The sequence below is a fragment of the Lygodium microphyllum genome, chromosome 4 (assembly GCF_053477565.2).
Source record: "Lygodium microphyllum isolate KBCC chromosome 4, Lygodium_microphyllum_v1.1.10, whole genome shotgun sequence".
Taxonomy (NCBI): domain Eukaryota; kingdom Viridiplantae; phylum Streptophyta; class Polypodiopsida; order Schizaeales; family Lygodiaceae; genus Lygodium; species Lygodium microphyllum.
The window spans coordinates 16,101,497-16,124,662 of record NC_141138.1 but is presented as its reverse complement, the minus strand read 5'-3'; the positions used below and the strand labels follow the sequence as shown (position 1 = coordinate 16,124,662).

General features: G+C 43.4%; 1 protein-coding gene across 2 annotated transcripts in view; it reads right to left on the bottom strand.

Moving 5' to 3' along the window:
• EDA25 (CCAAT-binding factor) overlaps window positions 1-23,166 on the bottom strand; it is a 144,700-nt gene that overhangs the window by 24,012 nt on the left and 97,522 nt on the right. The window contains exons 9-12 of one of the 2 annotated variants that reach the window (XM_087675729.1): window positions 19,982-20,137; window positions 19,794-19,877; window positions 8,115-8,258; window positions 7,888-7,977 (exon numbers count right to left, since the gene is read on the bottom strand). In XM_087675729.1, coding sequence (XP_087531855.1) covers window positions 7,888-7,977; window positions 8,115-8,258; window positions 19,794-19,877; window positions 19,982-20,137 — 474 coding nt within the window. The remainder of the gene's footprint in view (window positions 1-7,887; window positions 7,978-8,114; window positions 8,259-19,793; window positions 19,878-19,981; window positions 20,138-23,166) is intronic. The other variant, XM_087675730.1, reaches the window with a different exon arrangement.

Genomic DNA, 23,166 nt, shown 5'->3' with positions numbered 1-23,166 from the left:
TTCATCATTGCTGATGTTTCCTTTTATATCTTGCATTATGGCTGGATACATGCTCAAAGTTAGTTACCTATGTGATGTCAAATGTCATGATTTATTGTCAATAGCTACTTTTATTGATTAGTCTTTTCTTCATATTTATCCTTTTAAATTTGTTTTTAGTTTGGAGTCTTGAGTTTTTATGACACATGAATCATGTCAATGGACAGATGCTCCTTCGTAATACATTGATCTTCAAAGTTTGTCCATATGATTGGTCATTTGTCATTTGCTCCTCTTGTGTTGATTATGCAACATGCTAATAAATACAATGAAAACTGATATTTTTAAAGCTTAAAATGTGCTTCTTTATGTATTTTATTAAAGTCCAATATGATGAGCTCAAAATTGTTTTATGTGTAAAAATGCATTTTTTTAATGTGTCATTCTCCCCCCCATCCTCGTTCTCTGGTTTTGGCCGTCCCCCATCCGCATCCTTGTCCCATGTTTCTATAAGAAGACCATAGCAGCATGCCGTAGCTCTGCATTCTGTATAGTGAGCAAAAGAGAGCTAATTGCCAGAGCATCATAAGAACTCTTCTCATATGTGTGCAACAAAAATAGGTACCTTGAGCGAAGAGCATAGTCCAGAAGAGCATAGTCCATCTCTCTGTCTTTGACAATGCACTTGTCATCCTCAAAGATAACCTAAAATACATGCTTATTGAGAGTCGAAATGGACAATAAATTCTTTGTGATACCAAGCACAAACAAAACATCAAGAAGCATGATATCTGAACCATCTGCAATAGTGATCAGCACTAAACAAATGCCATATACATCATAGTTGCTATTATTAGCACAAGTAACACGCTTCCCTCTAGGGGCCGAATGCAAAGATGTGAACAAATACTTCTGTGAAGTGATATGGTTGGATGCATCTATCAAAATACCATGTTTATTGTGTTTCTATAGCTATTAGTGCACTATCAGCCATGAACATGTCATAACAATATGTCAAGAAAGCATAGTCCTCTTCTACAAAGTTGGTTGTAGCATCATCATCCAAAGAACAAGTGTCGGATATCTCTTGAACAACCAAACCGGGGTATTTTCTCTTTCTCTTCTCATAGGCTAACCTTTTCTTGCATTCATCAATGAAATGTTCCGATTTGTTACAATAGTAGCATTTCTCCTTTCTCTTTGTCTTCTCTGTCTCTCATGTAGCCTTGTTCGATTGCTGTCCCAAATCAGCCTTTTATTGATTTTTTACAAACTACTCTGCATTGCCCTGGCCCTAATACTTAGAGAGCATGGCAACATCCTCTAACCTCATAGCAACATTTCTTCGAGTCGGTTCCTCTTGTAACAAGAGGCCTTCCAATATCACAAAAGTAAGGACCTGTTGCATTCCCCCCCCCCCCCCCCCCTCCCCTCCCCCCAAAAGAAAAAGATAAATTCAATGAGGTGTGGAAGCCAAGATAAGACCAAAGAATAGAGGCATTCACCCTTTCTGCATCCAAAATGACCTCATCAATGTTCAACAGCTGCTCACAAATATCCTAGGATTGCGTGAGGTGGTCAATCATGATGTGACCTTCATTCATTTTTGCATTAGCCAGTTCTCTCTGTTAGTAGGAGGTTTTGGCTTCACTACGAGCTGCAAACATGCATTCCAATGTATCCAAAGCAGCTTTGGAGGTCTTGCATGATTGTATATGAGGTATGATGGCTCCCTTAACTAACAAGGCAATCCATGATAAAGCATGTGCATCTTTCCAGTCCCATCTCCTCTAATCTACTGTAGGAGAAGTAGGGGCAGCAACTCAAGCAACAAGAAGAACAGCAACCTGTCCTCTACCACCACGTTGAAGTGTCTAAGGTGCAAGCTCACCCTGTCTCGGTAAATCACCAGTAGCATAATCATAAGGATCATTTGCAACAAGAAGATTGCAGACCATACACTCCATAGAGGATAGTTGGTGCCATTTTGCTTGTCCCCCTAAGAAAGGACTCCCAAAATGTTGCTCTGATCGTGGGTTTCATGATTTGACATTGCTGCAGTTTATGCACAAACTGAAAAGCCAAACACTTACCAAGCAACACTGTAAAGTGTACTCAAAGTACCAAAATCGCAACATGGGGTACTAAAGCAAGTGCAAAACTGTCCAAATGGTCTCCCTTTTTGGAAAAACGTGCCAAAACTGCATAAACAACACCCAATCTGCAATTTAAAGCAATTCAGTGTTGTACAATTGCATATGCCTCAATATGTGTGCTCAACATTGAGTGCAGCAACTTAATGCTGGAAATTCCCTATTTTTAACTACAATTTCCAGAATTCAAGAAATTTATTTGCCGAATGTCACATAAACAGCAAGATAATGCTGTTGTAGCACTTGTTCAGTTCTTTGGGATGCGTTCCACACAAAAGCCCCAAATCTCTGTGAAGAAATTCTGAGAGATTTCACAGATTTATACTTACAACCTGAATATCTAATGGAATGTCATCTTGACATGTGTGTCCACAGTTACAAGCAACTTCTAGACATCTTAGGATGCATGCCAAATGTGGAAATCACAAAAGCCCCAAATTTGCTGCACAAATCTCAAGGATATTGCACAATGTTGGCACTTCATTTGTTGAAATTCGCATATAACTTTGACTCTCGCAAAAAACCCCAAATTTTCGACACCTTACAATACACATTAGATGCCAAGATGTCAGGCAGGCACTCAACAGAGTGTCAGACCAGGCTACAACTCGGCAAGGGGCTATTGCTGTGGGTTGCAAGTTTTGAGAGCCCATCACTATTCTACATTGGTCATTAACCGACAATTTTTATTGCAAGCAATATCAAGATGATGATTTTTTTCCTAGACCTTGAGGAATGGATACTTGAAATCACACTTTTGCTAGATCTCAGCCACTTCAGTAGGGTTATTTTCTTTTGTGACTGGAGCCCAGTTTGTGACAAGATACATTGTTTTAGCTCTTTTCTCTAGAAGCATTGTCAGGATATCTCTTTAAACAACTTCACTTTTACAAAAAATGTGTTCACTATCTTCCTAGGTAGTGTTCCAATGGGAAACAAGTTTAACCTTCTTTTTAATCGAGAGTCTAGATCTATCATTTCATATGCTCAAGCAAGCATCTCAAATGTGGTGTCTACTTAGGTGAAGCAATCAGCAATTGAAATGTTAATCTTCTTAGCCAATGCTATAGCCATTTGACACATTGATTGATGGGTGTTATCAAGCTTCATTCCAACCCGCGATTGTGATCGTGTCACACTCGTTAGGGCATTCTAGTAGCGATTGCTAGTATGCTCTTGGGTATAGTCTCTTTGTAGTCATCAAGCTGTGACTTACTATCTATGGTTCTGTGTTTTGTTTTTTTACGTATAGGCTTTGAGGTTGGTGTTTCTTTGGTAGTTGGTGCTATGTGAGGCCCAACTTTCTTGAGCTTATGAGAGATTGGATTCATTTGTAGTCATAGACTAAGTAATTTTGGGGCTATATACCTACATGGCTTGATGAGGCAACGAGAGTGCCAGTAGATAGTGTGAGCTGAAAATGATAGATTCCACTTGCTGAACTAAAACTGATTGACTGAAAGTACAACCTTAGGTCTAAGGTAGACCAAACCCCTAACTTAACTGAAGTTAGCGAACTCTACCCATAGAATTGGCAAATTCTCTCTCTCTCTCTCTCTCTCTCTCTCTCTCTCTCTCTCTCTCTCTCTCTCTCTCTCTCCACGTGTCAGCAAAAGGATTCATTGTCCCGCCAATATACATAGACATCCACCTCTCCCATGGGGTACGCAGAGCTATTGGACAGATGTGGACATCATAACACCAGGATTCAGAAAGGACAGTATATATATAGATGCTTGAGGATGCACACACTTGCCGATATTGTTGCGTAAAACCATCAATAGAGAAAAGAATTGTACAAGTATGTTGTGAGTGCAAGGCCAGTCACCAAAGTAGGGTAAGGTGAGAGGAGGACTAAGCTGTGAGAGATGAGTTTGTATCCGACTAATGGCGTCATGACAACTTACTATAAATGCTATGACTAGAGCAATGGAGAGAGAGAGAGAGAGAGAGAGAGAGAGAGAGAGAGAGGTCTTCTAAGGCCAAAATCGGCCTACGAGACAAAAACATGTACAATGCTGATTGTCGCTAGACATCAGTGTCACATGTTAAAAGATGATCAGTGATATGCCGTGAAAGCAACCTAAAGTGATGTACAAGACAAAATAGTGTTCATGTAGGGGTACAAGAGGAGAATGAAGTATTATATGTCTAGTTGTGTGGCTAAGTGATATCCATATATCTAATTCCATCTAATCAGGATTGGTGGGTAGAGTATGCCATACATCCTTGATGAAATAATATGGGGGTAGTATTTGGACTAAGCCTTTAGCTCTATCATGTGTTGCTCATGACACATGTCGTTCGTAGATATCCCTCATGTCTCTCTAATGTAGCATCTGTCTAGTGCCTTGGTATTCGTGTTGGTCTGTTGCTTTGATCTCATTAGCTGTTTGGACGGTCACTCCTCTTTGTGTAGGTGCCATGTGTGTGGTCATTGTGTGAAAGAAATTGGTGACCTATGATCGACATCCCCTTTTTGTATAGTGCTAGCTTGTAATGTGCCATGTGTGTGGTCATTGTGTGAAAGAAATTGGTGACCTATGATCGACATCCCCTTTTTGTATAGTGCTAGCTTGTAATGATGATCCACAAAGCCTCTGAATCTCGACTGGGAAGTGACCCTAGTGACATTGGTTTGGGGACTCCATGACTATTTTGAGGGAGGTGTCTCCTTTAAACAACATGGGGTATTTAGCTTGGATTGTACTATAGGCGTTGTACTTGCAGGTCTAGAACTCCTCGCTTTCCATTTGCTCCTAGCATAATCTGTAGATATGCTCGGCCTTGGGAATTCGGGCTGCCCTCTTAGTCTCGATCTCAAGCTGATGAGAGGATACCTTAAGCTGGCCAATGGCTAGTGGCATCTCATGTGGCTTGTATACATCTAGGTATCCAACTTTCTCAATGAAATCATTCATTGTAGTCTTCATGAAGTAGTCCTTGTAAGTTGTAGTAATGCATCTCGGGGGGAAGTGATTGCGGGGTGAAATCCATGTATGCTGTATGTATAGTTGGTAAAGGTCCTGCTACATGACCGAGTTGCTCTTAGTGCTTGAGAGCTGTATGAAGGGGAAGTCGAGGTCATATTGAAAGCAAGGGAGGTGGTCCATGTCGATCTTGTATCTCGTGAGCCATTGCTCAACTTGTGCATACCATGAAGTCTCACATGTTGCCTAAGCTAGCTTTGTGTGTGTGTGTGTGTGTGTGTGTGTGGGGGGGGGGGGGGGGGGCGGGGAACGGACGGAGGTACTTATGTCTCAAAAAACAAAAAATGGCCCATGAGACAAAGAAATGAGTATATCTGACCATGTTTTCTCGATTGGAAAACAAAAATGTTAATGAAAATGGACTCTTGAAAAACAATGTATCCTCCTCGAGGCAACAACATTTGCCATGGGGCGGTTCAACACATGGATTCCACTAAGGGGATGTACTTGTATTAGATGGTGCACAGTGATGGCTCAAATATGCTAGAGGTAAGTATGTTGGGCATGCCAATGGGGTGGTGGGTGCGATGCTCTATGGAGTGTGACTGTCTAGTCTGTTGTGACACCTCTCTCTCTCTCTCTCTCTCTCTCATGATGGGAGCTCTCTGAGGTGACGGGGATGCTGTGACATGGCGAGAGCTCTCTGACGCCTAACGGAGGATGCCTCTTTGACGCCTGACGAAGGACGGACTCCCTCTCTCTGACGAATGAAGCTTGACGCCTGACGAATGATGCCTAACGGAGGACGCCTCTCTGACACCTGACGGATGACACTTGAGGCTTGTATTAACTATTGACAGACGTGTCGTGAGGACCTAATGCGATGTACCTAGCGTGACGTCGGACCTATAGTGAAGCAGACCTGTCGTGAGGCAGACACCTCTCTGGCATGAGGCAAACTTGTCGTGCGCAAGAATGTACCTGGCGTGAGGCAGACCTGTCGTAAGCAATATAGTGTTGTAGAGATGTACTAAATGCATTGACACATGCGCACTATATGCAGTAATTTACTGACAACAAGGTACTAGCACAGACCCAAATGCCAATGTACTGAGGTTGCAGACATAATCATATTGATATGGCACGAATGTACTCAGAATGACATGAATGCAAACCTAGGTGAATGTACTGATGCACTGGCTTGTGGACCAGGCAATGATGCATTGACTTTGATTTTAAACATGTCCTGGAGTATGCAATAATACACTAACTGGGGCTACACAATGACTATAAACACTGTGAAAGCATGTGGGCTCGTAAAAGATTATTGGGCCTATAAAAATTTAGTAAGGGGTTAGAGAAACCCTTAAAATTTGCAGGAATCATAGAAATTGCTCTGATTTGACAGTACAAAGTACAAGTTGAGCGGCTTTGCACACAGTGTGTGAGAGATGGATAATGTAGACAAATGCAAGCATCAAACCGTGGAAAATGAATATCTGGGAGACGAATCTGATCAAAAACTAACACAACCGTCTATGGAAGCAATGTTCAACACCTCTTCTAAGAACACACGGTATAAGACGTATGGCCGTAGGGTCCGTGATTGGACCATCTCCCCAGCATCTGACAAGCATGGAAAGACCTCACGCACTATGAATGAAAAGAAATACGAAGAAATTCATCTCATGATTCGCTCTGACCTACGAACTATGAGACAAGAATTGGAGAAAGAAATACAATAGCAGATCAAAGCCGAACTGATGGTAAATCAGAGGGCAGAAATGCAAGACATACACATAAAGATTAAGAATGACTTACGGGAACAAATGCTGTCCGAGATGCACAAGCTGAAAACTGAAATGCTGAATGTTGTAGATGCCTACAAATCTGAAATCTTAGAACTGAGGGAAGAACTGAATACATTTAAGAAAAAAGAAATAAACGTGCAAGAAGAATTACAAAAAGAGAAAGAGGCTTTGAAGGCATGTGAAAGGGAGGTTCACTCATGGGCAAAAGTGGCAAAGACAACATAGAAGCAGATAGAAGAAGTCAGCCCATGGATTGAGGTAGTAAAAAAGAATAAGGGAACATCAATGAACAAAACTGAAGTAATGAATGCTACCTTAGAAGAAGAAGCTGGGAGACGGGCTAGGGTTTTATATGTATGGGTAGTAGGATGGGAGGAGAAGAGCAGCCCACAGGAATATGCTAAGACACTTGCTGACAAAATTGGGGCTTCTAACGTACCTATCGTCAGTGCTTGGAGAGTGGGGAAAGAGGACTCTGAGTCCAAGTCTCTAGTTCTTCGCTTTGGAGACAGAGAAAAAAAAGGCCTTCCTCTCCAAGAGGAGAGCCCTCAAGGGTGAGAAGATTTATTTGGATGAGGACCTTACCCCAACACAAATAGCACAACGCAGAGAACACATGCCCAAGGTATTGGAGGCTCGCAAAGAGGGAAAGTGGGCTGTTTATAGGGATGGACGAGTCATCATCACTAACAAAAGGACTTCATGACGGTATGAGGCCGATGAGACACTTCGGATGTCAATATGGAATTGTAATGGAGCCCTACGCTTAGATGCTGGTTACTTTGAAGATAGCTTCCCCATCACAGTTACAAAACCTTGGGTGATGTTCACAACAAGCAGAAAATATTGGCACCCTAGCAAACAACAACGTAGCTTGAGACATTAGGAGAAAATTTTGTTTCAGTTTGTCTAACAATCACTACACCAGTCCCCCTTGAGTGACTAAGCAAGGACTTTTCATGACCAGGAATCGATGTGTGATTTTTCAAAAAGAGCATCTAAAACTTTGCTTACTTGCATTAACCGCTTTGCGAATGCAGCCATCCGTTTAGCATTGAGATCTGACTTTATAGCTTTGAAGATCAATCCCAGAAACATTTCCATCTAAATTGGCAATCAAACAAACTAGTGTCATATTCCTCTTCAAAAGAATGAAATATTTTAGTGAATTGCAGAGACAATATTGCAATGTCTGCACCAAGTTCCAAAAGAAGAGGAAATGTAAATAGTTAATCTCACACCTTTGAAGACTTTGTAAGTCCAGGAGAAAACAAGACTGCGTAAAGAGCACGATAAAAACGATCACTAATGGCATGATTTTTTGCCAGCAACTGATACAGGAGCATCAATGCTTGCACTCCAACGTTAAAACTTTTAGAGTGGACCTGCTCGCAAAATAGGTCTTGATTAAAAAGCAGAAAAGTAGTTAAAGTGATCGATTAACACTGAAATTTTACACTAAGAAATAGCTCTGCACAACCATAATGCATTAAGTATGTGAACCACTTACAAACTGACTTTGATGTCTACACGCGGATGACCAGTACACTTTGTTGTAAACATGCACTCCCATTAACAAATACCAACAGATGCTTTGCTCAAGATTTTTCAATAGAAGGAAATAATTACTGTACAAGGTTCTAGACGCTTCAGTGATGATGCAGTCACAGGGAGGCAGTACTAAAGTAGTGGAGGACATACTTGCCTATTTCACAGCCTTGGACACGTATCTTCTTTAGAGGTGATCTAGCCTTCTTGTTGATAGCTACAAGGAGGCTGAGGCCTACAGGTCCTGGTAATAATGCAACCATGCTATAGACCTACAAGAGGTCTCCAGCATTCAATCTCTATTTGTGTCAGGAGTAATGAAAAATCATGTGAAAAACAAGATGATCTGCCAATTTCAGTACGAGGTTTCCAGATAAACTTTGTCTGGCAACCTTCTACTCAATCTTCCAATAATCATGTTTGTAATGCAATAAAGCTTGAAACAACTTGAGCTTAGCTCCGAAGGTGTCAAGTTACTTTAAAGAAGTAAACACACACAGGAACAGCAGAATAATTACGAATAAGGCATACCTCCTTTTCCCTGCTATCAATCATCCTCTCCTCTTATCACAAAAGGGAAGAGGTAATCAGGAAGCACAACCCTCAATATTCTTCATGTAGATTGCAATAACCATTTCTAAATTGAATCAGATGCAAAGAAAAAACTTTTCACAGTAAGAAGCTTAGACAAGGACCCTGCTAATGCCCAATGCCATAGTTCGCAGTCACATTGCATAGGTTAGAAAATGACCTGGTTTATACATTAGTTCTTATTGACACTCCGTATGTAGAGCCCTTTTGCCAAAATGACAAGCATCAAACACACAGGCTACTTGAAATACGCCCTGAATTTCCCATTTGTGGACCAAGGCTTCAAAAGGTGCACAACCACCATCGACAACAAATGCTCATAAGCTGCATATCAACTGGATGCTCTAGATCCAATAAGCTGGTCTTAAGAAATCGGTATGGCAGAGCGACAGGAGGGTGGTCACTGACAGGATGAGCAGACATCCAATGGCTCTCTTTACAAAGAAAGAGATGGAGACAGCACTCCTAGCCTTGCTCTTAGGAAGGTGTCCAAGAGAAGATGGGCTGGGTTAGTCCTTCTTGAGATATTGGGGTCTTATCAACGCAGGTCTCATTGCAGCATTCCAAGAGATTTGGCATCAACAGATATGCCAAGAGAAACTATCTGAGGGATTGAGCCATCCCCAAAAACAGTGGGGACCAATTGGACATAACACAATGAAGGCTGATCACTTTGCTTGGAACAGCCTACAAGATCTTTGCAAAGGCGATTAGTCTCAGATTGGTCCCATTCATGCCAGATATTATCAGACGAGAGAGCGGAAGGTGAGGCTAGACAAGAGAGACTTCGTACCATAGATCAATGAGACAGAGATATGTGCTAGCCACTTTCATGATTCTATTTTTGCAGAGGCATTTATTGGCAAAGGCATCAAGTTAACCATCCCTGATTTCAAAAAGCTGCTTGATGTGGAGTTTGTAGATGACACAGCACTTTCTTTAGATGGGATGAGAACAAATTTAGCACCTTCATAGAGGCCTTGGAGATTTTTTGCAAAAGCATTGGATGCCTTAATCAATTGCCACAACTCCCATGGTTCTTGGCTATGCGGCGCAGCTAGACTGGTCACCACATGAGGATTTCACAAGAGTCCCTTGCCGGAGTGCAATGAGGTATCTTGGCTAGTGAGTGAGAATTGACATTACTTCGGGCAGTAGCTGTCTTTCCTTGAGCATCAAATAGAAGATCCTTTATTGGAGCTTAGTGAGGCTTTAGGGGGAGTCATGGTCACCAACCACGTTCTTGCGACCATGTGGTATATAACTTCTCGATGAGCATTCTGTATGTCATGCATTGACCAGCTGAAGTGCCCCATCACGAACTTTATTTGGTTCAAGGGAGATACGAGCCTGGCTAAGGGGAAGGTAGCTTGGGATGTCATTAAACATCCTAGATCTAAAGAAGTTGGGGATGTAACCGGCCTGTTCACTGGTAAGGGCGGTAGTGTACAACCAAAATATATAAATGCTTTCACCCAATTAACAGTCGCCCACATTACCTGAACTTAAAGACAGCATCAAGAAGAAATACAGGAAGCTAGAATGCTCCTGTTGCCACACAGACACACTGTTGGCCCCTAAGTTAGGCGCCCCTTGCGATATTTCTTTATTTTTAAAAAGAGAAAATACAATGGGCTGTCTTTCAACTATTCTGGGTGAAATTTGACAGCATAACAGTACAATTACTGACCCAAATCAAGTTGACCAAGAGGGGAAAACTCTGCCCAAGTCTGAAACTTCTGGTTGGAATGCAGAATTGACCATTTCAGTCTGCTGTAATTACTGGTTCAGACCTGTTCTGAAACCTGTTTACAACACATACTGTTCCCTGCACTGTTCTACCCACTGTAATTACTGGTTCAGACCTGTTCTGAGACCTGTTTTCAGCTCATACTGTTCCCTGCATTGTCCTGCATCATCTGGGCCAAGTGCCCCTTGATCCTGACATCAATTGGACTCTGAAATACCCTCTGAACAGTCCATAATCAATTCTGGTTTAGTGCTGTTTCCAGCACTTGCTTGGTGAGGTTACCACCCTCACCTATTCCTGCTTGTGGACAGCAAACAACTGCTCTTGTTCCTGAAGAAAAGAGACTCTTGCCTCATGCAAAATCAGCATATTCCACACAACTGTACCTGAATCAGAAGAAAGGCCCTTGATTCTGCAGCATAACCATACTGTCAGGGAGAGAGAGAAAGAGTAGGAAGCAAGCTCAGCCTTTTGTGCACCATGGACAAGATAGACCAGCTCTCAAGAGCTCTCCATCTGCAACAATCCATCTCCCTTTCAAAAAATGAGCCCCCCATGCATTGAAACTCGTTTTTTTGTGCTGCCCTCTCTCTCTCTTTTGGGAATTTATGCCCAAATTGGGACACATGGCATACATGTAACAATTTTCATGTTTAAACCTTTCGGTCTAAAATTCTCCATCCTCGGTTCAAAATTTGACTTCGGCACAGACCAGAAGATTAATCCTCGTACAAAAACGAAGATAATAACGTGAACAAATTCTCGGGTCCAAAAATAATAACTCCCTAAATTTTAGGAGTTGCATCCATTGCATCCCCACTAGTCTTCTGACTATCTTTGCAGACTATGGCTACATCCAAATCTGTAATGTAGCTCAACTGAAAGTGATTTTCCACTGATGACCCCACATGGACTAATCTCTTGAAGATTTGTCCATCTTCACTTTGAACTAGTCTCTTCCAGGCTAGTTCTTCAACATACTTGTCCATATACACTTTCACAAGTCTCTTCCAGGCTTGTCACTCTACAATGCCATCAGTCTCTTCCAGACTTATACTGGACCTTAACTGTCCAGTCTTGACTCACTAGACATTCCTGTCTGTTTCACATACTAGCCATGCAACTTAGGCGTTTAGATTTCAAGAGGGATCCTTCCAAAAAGAAAAACCAAATAAAATATGTAATAAAGAAATCAACAAAAAGGTACTAGTTGTCACAGTCTTGTGACAGGGGATCACAGACCTAGATAGCTACAGGAAAGCCTTGTTGGTCAAGCTCATTGTCAAGGGTTTTCTTCCAGGTAAGTAACCTTGGAAGAAAATTTTGACATGGAGTCTTCATTTTATTACAACGATATATGATAGATGATTGGATCCTAGCACTTACAGGATCTTTCAAGACCTCACAATTGGAGATCTAGGGAAGAGTTTTGAGGTCAGATTCACAACTCCTATCCTTGAAGCCTCAATTTAATCTCACCTTCACCAACTACCACCAACTATACTTGAAGAGAAGATGAGACAGCCTCTTCTTTTTAATCAACATTGCAATCAGAGTCAGGACACACTCTTGGACCAAGGACACACTTCTCCTAGGGAAGGTTCTCAATGTAGGTTGCTTTCCCAATGGGAGAATGGTTAGCCTTTCAGGAGCTAACATGTTACAACTATGGACGCTTACACCAAATATAATGATATATGGAAGACAGCAGGGATTGAGCACTCACAAGATCTTTCAGGATCTCACGATCAAAGACAAAGGAAAGAGTTTTGAGGTCAATTTCAGAGCCACCTTCATCATAGCCTGAATTTTATCTGATCTTATTGTCCTTCTTGACTTCAGGTTCCTCCTGTGGTTGCCATTCCAACTGCCTCATGTCAAATACCGAAAAACCATAGGACCTGTACTGCTCCCAATCCACATGTTCAAATGCCCTCTCAAAGTCAACAAGAAGCACAATGAGGTCCTCGTTCCTAGATCGAGCAAGAGCGGTGGAGTCCCAAAAGGTGATGATATTCTCCAAGTTGTTGCGCTCCCAATTAAATCCAGTCCAGCTGTGTTGGATAATGTCTCGCATTAATGGGGCTAGTCTGAAGACGGACATTGATTGCTTCACAAGGATCTTGTACACCGCTCCAATCACCTTGTAGCTTGTTGAGAAGAACTTATCCAATCCATCTTCTCTTGGGCATTTGCCATAATCTCCTAGAAACCTGAGATAAGGCATGTGCTCATGAGATCCCAGTAGCTCATAGAGAAGAACTTATCGAGTCCATCTTCTCATGGGCAACACTTTTCTTTTTCCCAAGAAAGAGAATTCTATTAATAACATCTCGAAGAAAGTTCCCCTAAGGTAAATACAAAGTGCAAGAAACTCTGTGAAGAGTAACTAAGTACATCATAGATACAATGGTTGTGTAAACAACCAATCTGGTGGCCTAAAGTGCCATATCATCTGCGGGGTAGTGTGAAAGAAAGTGTCTGAATCCCAAATCCTTAGGAAAGCCTCTCTTTTCTTCCTCATCCTATCAGAGCTGCCCTGCAACCTCTCCCATCTCCCACGGAGAGTATGGACTATCTCTGTCCAAATCCTCGATAAAGACTCCCTAGTGTGTATATCCTGAAGATCAATGACCCGGCTACATCTCGCAGTCCATACGTACCAAGCTATAATGCTGGAAATCAGCTCCCATTTGTGACAATGTCCCTGAGTCCACTATGTCTGTGAGTAGTCTAGGCTAGGGATTCTGCTCAGATGCTGTCCAATGATGAGAAAAGAAATGCTCCCCTGAGTGTCCTCATAGCCGCATGCTGGACCTCTGTCTGTGACCCAAGCTACAGCCCCCTATATCGCCACCATGGACTCTGCTATACCATGGAATACTATCCTAAGAGCTCTCCTCCAAATATCTTGGGCTCTAGGACAGTCCCATAAGCAATGTCTCTGAGTCTCCTCTGGTTCACCACATCGCGCGCAAGCAACTGGGTCCCTGCCATATCCAAGCCAAGTGCCAACTGCTAAACTCCTATGGGCTAGAAGCCATAGAAAGAGAGATATCTTCCTGGGCCCAAAGCTGTCATGTAGCCGCCTCCAAAAGTCATATAGGAACTCATCTGAGACTCCCTCTCTATGCCAATGAGGGATTGCTACAGGCTGTGCTCTAATCTTACTCATCTGTATCCTCCGTCCCAATCTAGTAGTATAGCCAAAGAAGGGGATGTCGGATGGCCTATCAAGGAAGGGATCCCTCCAAACCTACTCTCCTGGATGCCATTGAAGTCTCTTTAGAGGCCTCCTCTGGTATGCCCAATATCTCCATCCATCTATAAGACAAGTGGTTAGGTCTGGGTCTATGTGCCATTTTCTTTGAGTGTGCCACTACTCTGATTCTCTACCTAGAGCAGCCACTGAGTGCTGTAAAGGCAAGGTCCTCTCGCTGGAGGCGGCCATCCTTCTCAACTCTAAAAGTGAATGTCCTGTCTCTGCTAGACGCAATGACTGCTAGAAGGATATCCCCTCTAGAGAAAAGACCAATCCAAGTCTAAGAGGAAGCTGTTTCAATTTGTCAATCTGGTGGAACCCCTTCCATCATGGCCTCAATCATAGCCCTCGCTCCCCTCAGACCATGTAATCTCTGCCTTTGGGTCTCGTGTGATAACTCCTGAAATGCAAACCACTCCCCCACTGATGTAGCGACTTGTAAAGAGAATCTCCCCCATGATAAGTGTGTCCGCTGCCCAATAGTGTGGCCTGACTCTGATCTCAAATAATGACTAAAGAGAAGAGGCTATCTCCTCTTCTCTTCAATAGTAGTCGGAGGGAGCTGGTGGAGCCCTGGAGATACAGATCTCCAAGCTCTAATAATGGCACCTGCAAATTTGAGCTCGAAGCTCCTCCCCAAATCTCTGGTGCTGATCTCCTAAAATATCCAGTGAATGCTAGGCTGCCATGGTCCTCCATGTAGAGATATCAAGTCCTCTAGCCTCCCCATCAGAAGTTTCTTCCAGGGCTCCTCACCTCGAAGCGGACCCCTAACAATGAGCTTGACCAATAAGGCTTTGCTCTGACTATCTGGGTCTATGATCCCCAATCCTCCCCTGGATCTAGGCTGTATGATGGCATTCCAAGCCACCTTTGCTCTGGCTGGACTCCCATCTCCTCCTGACCAAATGAAGTTCTTGATGAGGCGTTTCACCTGGCCAATACACGACCTAGAGAATGCCCAACAAGAAGTGATGTACCACATGGTCGCAAGAAGAACTTGGTTGGCAACCACTACTCTTCCTACCAACAAGCATCTCGCCGAGCTCCAATACAAAAGCTTCCGTCTGATCCTCAAAAGGAGGGGTGCCAGCTGCTACTCTAAGGTAATGTCAATCCCCACATGGCATCTGAGATATCTCACAACCGTCCCACGGGGAACCCATGTGAAATCCTCGTGTGGACGCCACTCTGGCTGTCTAGTGTCACGACTCACATATCCAAAATCCAAAGGATTTGTGCCAATTAATTAGTACTCCTGATGCTCTGCAAAATGTCTCCATGGCTGTTACAAAGGCTCTAAAGTTGCCCTCATTCCCATCCAAGTAAACTGTTGTATCATCAGTAAACTCCACATCAAGAAGCTCCTCAAATTCAAGGATGGGTAGCCCGATGCCTCTAATACCTATAGATCTGTCTCTCAAGAAGGAACTCATGGCCTCTGCTACAAATAGAAACAAGAACGGAGCAAGTGGACATCCCTGTCTAACTGATCTATGGATGTGGAATCTATCTCCTCTTGCCCCTCCAGTCATGACCTCGCTATGTGCTGAAGAATAGAGAGCCGCTACACCCTTGACCCATTGCTCTAGAAAGCCCATCCTCAACATTGTTCCCTCCAGGAACTCCCAATCCACGCGATCATATGCTTTCTCAAAGTTGAGAAGGAGCACAATAAGGTCTTGCCTCCTAGATCTAGCCAAAGTTGTGGTCTCCTAGAACGTGAAGATGTTGTCCAAGATGTTGCGCTCTCGGACGAATCCTGTCTGAGTGGGGTGTATAATATCTGACATCAATGGTGCCAACCTGAGACTAATCGCCTTTGCGAGGATCTTATAGCCAGTTCCAAGCAAGGTGATCAGTCTCCACTGTGTGATCTCCAATCTATCTCCACTTCCTTTCAGGATAAGATGAATCAGCCCCTCGGAGAGTCTCTCTGGCAAAGTCCCTGATACCATAATCTCCTGAAAGGCTGAGTGAAGGCCTTTTTTGCTAACATCCCAGTAGCTCACAAAGAAGGATTTATCTAGTCCATCTTCCCCTGGACACTTGCCTGAGTGTAGTGCCCAAAGTGCCTCCTCCAACTCCTCCTCTGTAAAATGGGCCATCAGATTTCTACTCATCCTGTTTATAACCACCCTCTACGAGCTTTGCCAAACTGCTTCTCTATCTCTCTCATATCCAGGGGGTCTAGAGGTGGATCCTAGTAGGGATGTATAGTATTGTGTGGCCACCTGTCTCACCTCTAGACGGCCCTATGCAATGGATCCATCAGCTCTCCTAAGTCTTCGAACACCCTGTCTAGAGTGTTTAGGTCCTGCGGTGCGGAAAAAATCCCTATTAACCCTGTCCCCAAACTGAGTTCAAAAAGAGGCTCTCGCATGAAATATGTACTCTGATCTGGCTTCCTTCATGGAGTCAATCTCTGCCCTGGCGGTATGCATCCTCTCAACTATCCATCTGCATCCTTGCCGTCTCTCCTCCTCCCTCTATAGGGCAGCCAATGGTGCCCTAGCAGCTCTTTCCTTCTCTAGAAGGCTTTGTCTCCTCCTTGTGGCCTCCTCTTTGAAGAGGAAACTAATCTCCTGAAGGCTCTCATCCAAGTGACTAGCTGCCCGTCCAACTGAGAAGGGTCTAGATCTCCAACACTGTGTTACTGTTTCTCTAAGATCATCCTCATAAAACAAGTGCTCTGGAATCCTGACACTAGAATGCGGTCCCCCTACTCTCTCAAGAAGTATCTGAATCAGTGAGTAGTCCAAGAGGGTCGTGCCAAGTATGATGCCTGTAAGGCCGCCTCTGTCACAAGCCTAGTCATCCACATAAAATCGATCAATCCTAGAGAAAGTCCTGGCTCCTATCGCCCTGTCTCTCCTGGAGAACTGAAGTGAGCCTGTGGTCCTGCCAAACTCTGCTATGAACCATGGGTCGTGGACTCTAATCTCGAATAAGAACTCCTCCCAAGCAGCTTGCTCTCCTCCCCTAATGATTTTTGTGCATCTGTCTCTCTTGTCCTCAAGAGCCTCCACCATGTTAAAGTCACCCCCTACCATCCAGTGATCAACCTGTGGGGTAGACTGACTGAGGGTGGTCCAAAACTGTCTCCTGTCTCGTTGGCCATTCGGGGCATAAATGGCCAACAAACCAATGAGTGCCTCCTCCACTCTCACCGAGACCCACATGGCTCTCCCTGGAATCAGAATACCCCAGCCCTGTACCAACTAAGTCCACTGCTCCCCAACACATAGACATACTCTAGCCTGTGTCTCGGTAGCACCTACAGATGTTGCCCAGTAAGTTTGACTCTGACCTGGCAATAGCTTCCCGCAACATTGAGATATCCTGTCTGCCGAAAGGTGGTGCTCCTGTAACATAAGAAAATCAATCGATTCTCTACTAGAGCTCTGTGCAGATCCTGTCGCATGAGGCTCCGACCCTGCCTAAAGTGGCGACATCCGAAACCTCGTACATTCCATGAGAGTATCCTCATGGAGTGTGTCTCAACCTCTCGGACCGGCATGGTTCAAAAAGTGTCTTCTCCAACTCCTCTGTAAAAAGGGTTGTAAGATGTTTGCTCATCCTATCTATGATCATTGTCCTAGTTCTCTACCCTATTGTCTCTCTATCCCTCTCATAGCCCAAGGGTCTAGACAATCATAGATCCTAGCAAGGCTGTAAAGTACTTCTAGACACATGTCCAACCTCCAAAGGGCCCTCTACAATGGATCCATCATGTCTCATGAGTCTCCGTGCATCCTATCTAGAGTGTTTTGGTCATGTGGTATGAAAAAAGTTTATGTTAACCCTATCCCTAGATTAAGTCCAGAGAAAGCTCTTGGATAAAACTTGTACTCTAATCTAGCTTCCTTCATGGCATTGATCTTAGCTCATGCAATATGCATCCTCTCAACCACCCATCTACATGTTGGGCATCTCTCGTCCCTTTGTAGTGCGACCAGTGACGCTCTAGCAGCCCTCTCCTTCTCTAGAAGGCCTTGTAACCTTGTCATGGCCCCCTCCCTAAAGAAAGAATTAATCTTATATAGACTCTCATCCAAGTCTCTAGTTGCCTGTCCCCCTCAGAATGATGTAGATCTCCAAATCTCTGAGACCAACTATCTAAGATCATCATTACTAGGAAAATGCTGAGTCCTGACACTAGAGTGCGCTCCCCCAACACTCTCAAAAAAAAACTAGCTAGACCGGTGAGTGATCCGAGAGCATCGTGCCGCATATGATGTCTACTTGACCACCCATGTCACAAGCTGAATCGTCCACAAAAAATTGATCAATCCTAGAAAAGAATCTAGCTCAATGGGAGACTAGTTCACATTTTAGGAGCTACCAATTCAGTTGGCATTTTTTTCAAAGGGGACATCCTTCCAACGGTCACTATGACTAGCAAAGGCAAGGCATTCACTTTTCTAGCAAGTGGGATGGATGCCTTTAGCTAGAGGACTTGGATCTCATAGAGTCACAAGATGCTCCAAACAAAGGATCTGAGTAGTGGCACACTTCCAAAAGAAGTAGCACATTGACCCAAACCAAGCCAACTATCTTATAGATGGATGGAGATATTCGGCTCATCAAAGGAGGCTCCTTACAAAGACTAAAGTGGGACCCTTTGGAGTGGGTGTGGAGAGATCCTTTTCTAGATAGACAATGTGACATGGCCTTCTTTGGCTACACTACTACACTTGGGAGGAGAATATAGATGCACAAGATCAGAGCACAGCCAGCAGCCTCCCATTACCGATAGGGCATCTCTGAGCATTTCTTATCAGACTTTTGGAGGAGGCTAGATGAGAGCTTTAGGCTGGAGACATCCCTCTTTCTATGGCTATTAGCGCACACAACCTTAACAGTTGGCACTTGGCTTGGATACAGTAGGGTGTGATGTGGTGAGCTAGAGGAGACACAGATGCATTGCCTATGGGACTATCCCAGAGCTCAGGAGGTTTGGAGGAGAGCCCTTAGGATTACATTCAATGGCGCAATCGAGAACATGGTCGTCACCTGGAGAGCTATAGCTTGGATAGAGGCCCAGCATGTGGATATGAGGATGTTCAAGGGAGTCTTGACTTTCCTCATTACTGAACAGCATTTGAGCAAGACTCCCACTCCAGACATCTTACAAGCACAGTGGACTCAAGGATGCTGCCACAGATGGGAGCTGATCGCTAGTATTGCAGCTTGGTACATCTGGACCACAAGGTGTAGCCAGATCATTGACCTTCAGGAGCACAGCCAAGACTCTTTCGAGGGCTTGGACAGAGATCATCCACACCCTTAACTGGGGATGGGAGAGGATGCAGGAAGGATCTGACAGGATGAGGAGGAGAGAGGCCTTCCTGCAGACAAAGATGCTAGAACTCACCATATGACCACTCAGATGGTCTAGCATTATAGACCACCAGATTGGTTGTCCACATAACCATTTACTTATAATGCACTTAGACTCTCTCTTTTAACACCATTTCACAGATGGCTGCAGTCTCCCAAAGAGGCTAGGTCCTTTTGCAAAAATTGCGTGGTGAAAATACAAAATCTCAGGTGATACAGCAGAACCAAGTACTGTCCATCAATATATGATAACATTATAACCTGTCCCATCACCAAATGCAAACTACAGGTCCTTCTTCTAGTGGAGATTGGCTCTTTTGAATGCTTTGAAAAGGGCAGCAGAAAAAGCTTATTACTACTATTTGTCCAAAATACATCGCATGAGAAACATGTAGATCTAGATCTTGTAGAAACCAGAGAGAATACCAGACGGAGAAGCACGGGTGTGTGCTCTTGAATTATAATATCTATCTCATCAGCTGCCACAAATGGGAAGGCCCTGTTCACACCCTGGGTACATGCCCATTATAAACAGTATGCTCCATATCATATACAACAAACTACATAAGCCTTAAGCAAAAGAGAGTCAACTAGCCAATCACAGTATGACTTACAGTAAGTAGTGCAGATAACAAACGTGAGTCCATCTCAACTGCATTCTCAGCATTGGTAACAAGCTGTTTCTGACTTTGGCTGTCAAGACTCTTGGTCTTCTTCCTCTGTTTCCCATCCTTGCTTTCACGTGCATCCAGACCACCAGCTGTCAAAACCTGCAAGCCAAAAGGCACAAACAACATAGAAATAGCATTGGGCTTCAGCTTTATTATACTCAAACTCACACTTCTATGAATGAAAAATATTTACTGATTTTAACTGAGTTTGAAACAAATTATACAGCTTGAGCCTTACAAGGGCATGTCATAAACCACACATTGACTGTGACATACAAGCATTATAGCCAGCTTCTACGAAATACAGTGAACTAAACATGTACCACACACCATAGTTGCAGGAAACTCTGAAACAGAAACCACAAAATAGAAACTGAGAAGAGAGAGGAAAAAGCAAGACTGTTTAGGAATGGGAGAGGACAAGAGTAGAGGGAGAAATGTATAAAGAGAGAAATGTATTTTGTTCTGCGGGAGGAAAAGGAAGCAAGTTCTTAAGTGTGTCTTAAAGGGATAGTGACTCGTGAGGTATAGGCCACTCATGGCCCGAAACTACATTCATTTCCACATATTTACCGCTTAACATTCCACATCCCAAATGAGAAGAGAAACATGAAGGGCGCCATCTTGGACATGCAGCATCTCCCTCAAGAATTTAATTGCAATAATGCAAAGGAAAAAAGCAAAAGCAGAGCAGAAATTATTCTCAAATAACACATAGCATACAAGGAACGCAATCCAATGGGAAACAAAACAACTAGCAATCATCATTGAGATACAACCAACACACCATTGGGCAGCCATGTAGAATATTTGCAAGTCTCCTACATCAATCCTGTACATAGTGAAGGAAATCTTTCTAACAAAGGTGCAGAAGAGAAAGGGAAAGTAAATTAACAAAACAAGAAGGAGAATGCCACTTCATCAAGCGAGGCCCACATGGGGGCATAGGCTGTATAAGTTAATAAAATTTCGAAACTAAGTACAAAACCTTAAGTAAGGTCTCCAATTTTTTAGCTTCAATAGACGAATGTGACAAAAAGTTTGACATGTGGCCAAACTCAGCATAGATTATACAATGGAAGATATGTTTGGAAAATAAAAGGAAGACCCGAACACCAATAACAAAAAGTAGATTGCTAGAACACGTAGACAACATTGAGCTTCACTATGCATGTCATCCGCCAATTTATTATAAAATTTGCATCATCTAAAATCTCTTTCATATCTTATTCTTGTTTTCATTCATTGGTATTAATCTCTTCATATTCTCCACTTATTGCATTGAACCTAGTGTTGAGAAACCACTTCTTCAGTTTACACACTTTATTTAGGGTTGCACACTGACAGCTCCAAAAACGGCTGGTGTCCACATTTTGGCCACTTTTTCAATGGGTGCCCACACAGTGGTGTGACACCCTAGACAACTTATACCTATAAATAGGCACGCACTTCATTCATTCTTCACTTCTACCACCCCACCACTCTTCAATCATTCTTCACCCCTCTTCCTCCATCATCAAACACCCTTCACTTTTCTCACCAGCCCCTTCCACTGCCCTCACACCCCTTCAGGAGGACATTGCAATTCATGGCTCGTGGTTGCCTTCACCCTTCCTCTTCTACTTCAGGTGCCCTGTTCCATTACCAAGCTTTGCATTTGGAGCATCTTCCACTAAGCATCACTATCATCTGCTTGGTGTTAGCACCATTTTCTGTCAGGCTCCACCTTCACCTGCGTTTTTCAGTGAGGAGATATTCTCCTTGCCTGGCATCATCATCTCCAGCTTAGCATTAGCATCCTAGCCTCTAGCGATAATCTCCATCGCCAAGCGTTGATGATTTCATCACTCTTCTATCTCAAGAGCTGATGGGATCTAAGTTTTTGCAGCCTAGGTCCTCCTCCATCACCTAGCATCACTCATTTGTGGTAGAGGCTGCTGGATCTACATTTTTGCAACCCATCTCATCTTCCATCATCTGGCGCTATCATTATCCACTTGCTGTCAACATCTAGGCTACTCTCCCTACGTTTGACAGCTCCGACACTCTGATTTGCATTTTGCTGCCCAAGTCGCTCCACGGTATTAGACGATTGCCGTTCACTACCTCAACAACTGGTGATCAGCTTTCACATCTCTTTACAGCATTAGAGGACTGTGGTTTGCTCCCTTGACAGCTGCCTTTCACCTTCGAGTGATTACTTCGATAGCCCTCTACCCGAAGGACTGCATTTCACTCCCTTCATTGTGCAAACTTCCCACAACTGCTGCCACCTGATTCAAACAGAATAGTGCACTTATCTTGTAAGCTTCGGATCCAGTGTATCATCTTTTCTTCTCATAGCATGATTCAATGCATCATAACCATGTTCTTGTGTTTCTGAGTTTCTCTTTTCTCTCAATGTTTGCGTACACATTATTTGTTACTCCCCGCAAACCCTATGTTCTCTTTATATTGTCGCTTATTTCGACATGATATCAAAGCATACTTGTTATTTTAACATGGTATCAAAGCATACCTATATTTTTAACATGGTATCAGCGCGCAAGAGCTCAAAGAGCTAAAGACCCTGTTCATTAGAGAAGGCAAAGGCAAGTTGCAAGTTCAACATCATCTACTAATTTTTCCCTTCACTTTTGCTACATCACCAAGAGACAAAGATACCTTTCTCTTCCTCTCCCACCCATCCGCCCTTTTATAGGCTGATACTCCGGTGCTATGACCTCTCCCCAGGCAAATGGACAAACCACTAGGTGCTCCTCTTCCATCATCACTAGAACCCCATTGATGCTTGCCGAAATGGACCTTTTCTCCCTATCCCGTTGGAGTCTATATATCTACCCCCATGCACTCATTCTACCAGCTCTCCCTTTTGGGCCACAGAGTTTATTCTACGCCAGCTTTCAGATTTTAATACTCAAGGCAATAAGACACATCCAATGTGCACTAAGCCCTTTCGAGCCACAGGAGGATTGACTAGTACCACGGCCTCCTTACGACTGCCACAATATGCTACGGATGTTGCTTCTACATCTTCTAGGGTTTTAGGAATGCCACCTCCACAACCTGTGATTCTACAATTCCCTCAACCGAGAGACAGTGATTGTTGGATACCATAGCCTTGGCAA